Source organism: Propithecus coquereli, unplaced genomic scaffold (genome assembly GCF_000956105.1).
Source record: "Propithecus coquereli isolate 6110/MARCELLA unplaced genomic scaffold, Pcoq_1.0 Scaffold202, whole genome shotgun sequence".
Taxonomy (NCBI): Eukaryota; Metazoa; Chordata; class Mammalia; order Primates; family Indriidae; genus Propithecus; species Propithecus coquereli.
Window position 1 is genome coordinate 2,176,178 of NW_012145190.1, and position 4,479 is coordinate 2,180,656.

The 4,479-nt window shown below is 44.9% G+C and overlaps 1 protein-coding gene across 1 annotated transcript; it reads right to left on the bottom strand.

Annotated features, from left to right (window-relative positions):
• Positions 1-1,958: 1,958 nt before the first annotated feature.
• Positions 1,959-2,945, bottom strand: LOC105810011 (olfactory receptor 6Q1). Its single transcript, XM_012643920.1, has one exon. It carries the CDS (start codon positions 2,929-2,931, stop codon positions 1,978-1,980), a length of 954 nt encoding a protein of 317 aa, XP_012499374.1. The 5' UTR covers positions 2,932-2,945; the 3' UTR covers positions 1,959-1,977.
• Between the last annotated feature and the right edge of the window lie 1,534 nt (positions 2,946-4,479).

Genomic DNA, 4,479 nt, shown 5'->3' on the forward strand with positions numbered 1-4,479 from the left:
ATAGACTTAACACAGAATTGCCGCAAACCTTCAATTTGTGAAAAACACAATCTCTACAAAGTACAATAAAGCAAAACACAATAAAATGAAGTATGGCAGTATACTCCCATTTCATTCAGATAAATTCTTATATTTTTTTCCTTTTTTTTTTTAAATTCAGTTGCCTTGTTTTTTCGTTTTTTGTTTTTTGTGGGGTTTTTTGTTGTTGTTGTTGAGACAAAGTTTCACTCTGTGGCCCTGGCTAGAGTGCAGTGGCGTCACTGTAGCCCACTGCAATGTCCGACTCCTGGGATCTAAACGATCCTTCTGCCTCAGCCTCCCTTCAGCCTCCCCGGTAGCTGGAACTACAGGCGTGTGCCAAGATGCCCAGCTGGGTTATTTTTTCTCTCTCTCTCTTTCTTTTTGGTAGAGACGGAGTCTCGCTCTTGCTCAGGCTGGTCTCAAACTCCTGAGCTCAAGTGATCCTCCTGCCTCAGCCTCCCAGAGTACTAGGATTACAGGCGTGAACTGCCATGCCCAGACTGAATTCTTATATTTGATCCTGAAAGCTTCTCACCTTTGCACTGTTTTTGCATCCTGCAGTCATCCGAAAGAATCTAAAGCACATTGCTGATACAATCTTCAATAAACGAAATGACTTTCAAAACGTGTGGTTTGTGCTCTCCCTGTTAACTATGGAAACTCAACAGCTCCGATCCTATTTGGGGGAACTGTGACGTTGAGGGGCACCATAATGTCGTCTGCTCATTATTGGCCAGCTGAGAAAATAACCATCACAGAAAATCTGTCCTTCCCCCTAGCCACCACCACCAAAGCCAGTCCCAAGCTCAACATTCTCCTCTTCCATATACTACAGTTCCTGGAATCCACATTCAAATGATAATTATAAATGTCTTTAAGAACACAGCTATTTACATGAAGGGAACTACTTGAATTATAATTGTCTTTTTACACTTTACTTCAAAAGAGCTGACATTACCATAGAGATCTTCTTAAATCAATGTCCAAAACACCAACTGGTATAGAGGGAAGATCAGGCTATATTTCATTAAGAAAATGTAGATACAAAAGAGATTAAGTGCATGTGAAAAGTCAGCTCTGATTGTAGGGACTTAGTCTGTGCTGGAAACTGGTGGTTGTCTATCAAAATTTATCCTCCTCTTTTTCTACAATAACCAAATGGCAGCTGGGCATCTGGCTGCCCAACTATGAACGATTTTTACCACTCTTGCAATTAGATGTGACTTATGGCTAACTTCTCACCAAAGAAGTGAGTGGAAGTGACTAGTGCTACGTCTGGTCGAGAAATCTTAAGGCTCAGGGTATGTCTCCTCTGTGTTCCATTCTCAGCCTTCTTGCCCACTGAGACTCAGCGCTGGCCATGTAAATAACAAGAAGGCTCTATACCAGGGGTCAGCAAATGGTCTCTGTTGTAACTACTATACTCAACTCTGTCTTGCAGCACAAAAGCAGCCACAGACAATACACATGGGTGTCACTGTGTTTAATCAAACTTGATTTATGGACACTGAAATTTCAATTTTATAAAACTTTTGTGTATCATGAAATATTATTCTTTTAATTTATCTTCAACCATTTAAAAGTGTAAAAACCACTCTCAGCTCACAGCCCATCAAACAATAAGTGCTGAACAGGATTTGGCCTGCAGATCTTTGCCAACATCCTAGGGGATGTTGACCCTACAAGAGGGAAAGAACTTGGATCCTTGAATGCCTGTTGAGCAGAGCCACCAGCCAAATGGGAACATTCACCTTGGACTCTTTCCAGAAAGAGAAAATCTCCTTCATTCTTTAAGGTACATGATAGTTAAATCTCTCTTGCTATAGCAGCTTAGCATTTTACTTTCACTTGCGTGTAGTCCACAACTCCTGACTACTCAGGCCACAGCTCTTGTCCATAGCCCTCATCTCCCTTTTAAACCTCCAAGGCAAGGAAACTGGGTCCCCCACTGCCTCCTCACTGTCTCTTCCAAGACTTGAAAGAAAAGACTCGACCCAGAGCTCCCTTCACCTCCTTGTTCCGAAGACTATAGATGAGAGGGTTGAGCATGGGCGTGACAATGGAGTAGAAGACGGACACCACTTTGTTGAAGTTGATGGAGGAGGTCACCTTGGTCCTGACATAGATGAAGAAAAGAGTGCCATAAAAGAGGCTCACCACAGTCAGGTGAGCTGCACAGGTGGAGAAAGCCTTCCAGCGCTCAGCAGCCGAGCGGATATGCAGCAGCGTCCACACGATGTTGCCGTAGGACACAGCAATGACCATAGACGAGGCCAGGAGCACAGCCAGGGATACCAGGAAATCCACCATCTCCTTCAGGGTGACATCCGAGCAAGACAAGGCTAGCAGGGGTGAGGCATCACAGAAGAAGTGGTCGATGACATTTGGGCCACAAAATATCAGCCGAGACATGAGGTAGATGGGCAAAATGGGTGTGAGGAAGCCTACCAGCCAACAGGCAGCCGCCAGATGGATGCAGGAGCCCCAGGACACCAAGGCTCCATAGCGGAGAGGCATGCAAATGGCCACATAGCGATCATAGGCCATGGCGGCCAGTAGGAAGCACTCAGTTGCCCCGAGGAAGGTGAAAAGGAAGAGTTGGGACAGGCAGCCGGCGTAAGAGATATTCTTTCCCCCATCCACCCCAATAAAACCAGCCAACATCTTGGGCACTGTGATGGAGGTATACCAGATTTCAAGGCAGGACAGGTGTGTCAGGAAGAAATACATGGGTCTCCATAGCTGGTGGTCCAAGCCCACCACTAAGATGATGGCCAAGTTCTCCACCAGGGTGAACAAGTACATGGTAAGGAAGAGTGTGAAGAAGAGGAAGCGTGCTTCGTGCACCTCAGCAAAGCCCACCATGACAAACTCTGTTACCTGGGTCCAGTTTCTGGTATACGGCTGCATATGTGGGAGTGAGCACTCAGGAGACTCATAGCCCAGTAGGTGATGAAGGCTCAGAGAGAATCTGTGAGGATGGTGGACTGAAATACTTTTCACTTCCGAAGAGGAAAGTAAAATCAAAAGTGTTCCTACACTCGAAGAATTTGCAGTCTGGGCCGGGCACTGTGGCTCACACCTGTAATCCTAGCACTCTGGGAGGCCAAGGTGGGAGGATCACTTGAGCTCAGGAGTTTGAGACCAGCCCAAGCAAGAGTAAGACCCCATCTCTACTAAAAACAGAAGAATTAGCTGAGAACAGTGGTGTGTGCCTGTAGTCCCAGCTACTCTGGAGGCTGAGGCAGGAGGATCACTTGAGCCCAGGAGTTTGAGGATTCAGTGAGCTAAGATCATGCCACTACACTCTAGCTGGGGTGACAAAACAAGACTCTGTCTCAAAAAAAAAAAAAGAATTTTCAGTCTGTTAGGGCACAAGAAAACAGACAATTTCAATACAAAATGAAAAGTACTGGCTAGAAATAAGATAGGATATCATGGGAGGAAATAGCAGGAAGCTCAACCAGTCTCAAGAAATCTTCCTGGAGGGGGGACTGTCTAAATCTGGAACCTGAAAAGGAAGTATAAGTTAGTGAGACAAGAGATAGAGAAGTACAGAAGACAAAGCAGGTATAAAATCTCAGACAACAGAGAGGACATTGCGCATTTAGGAAACTTCAAAGAGAGACAGTTTACCATAGAGGTTAAGAGCTTGGCTCCCCCAGCAAGCGTAGCCGACTTCAAAAATAAAAGAATCTAACAAATAGAATTGTTGCAAAATTTTAAATTAGATAATTCCCGTAAAGCACATAGGATCATGTTCAGGTCAATAAGTATTAGAGGGAAAATCTTCCTGTAGACGTCTCCTGGCATAAAGTATGAAGGGAAGATGACTGTTGCTGAGCTCGGGGAGTAGGCTGGGAGGTCATCAAGAAGGGCTGGTAACCAAGTTCAGGGAAAGGAAAGAGCTGCACTTCAGTCTGAGGGTCACAGGAGGCTGGAAGAGTTATAAGCAGGGGCGCAGTGCTATGCTTTTTGCCCTTTTGAGGGGGGCATGTTTGGAGGGGAATGAGACAGCAGGCAGGAAGGCTAGGTCAGGAGGTTGTTGCAAGGATGGCGTTGAGTGATGGTAGCCTTAACTAAAGAAATGCCAGGGAGCATGGAGAGTGAGCACAGCTATTAAAAGATAGAATCAACAGGATTGAGTTCACATCCAATCTGGGTTCAAATTCAAGCTCCCACATCAATTTGAAATATATGACCATGGGCGAATCGCTAAATAATCCCATTCTTTAAAATAGATAATAAAAGAGTTCCAAAGAGACAACTTGCTATCTTGTTTTGGAATTAAATGAGAAAATATAATGTCTCCCTTATTGTAGTGGTTTTAAAATACAGCCCCAAATTTTTGGATACTCTTCCCATGGAAAAGTGGAGTCTATGGCCACCGCCCCTATATCTGGGCTCTGTGATTGCTTAACAACAGAATAGGATGGAACTTTCCAGGTCCAGGCCTGA

Coding starts and splice junctions, on each gene's coding strand:
- LOC105810011 (XM_012643920.1), bottom strand. CDS start 2,931: ATGCAGCCGTATACCAGAAACTGGACCCAGGTAACAGAGTTTGTCATG.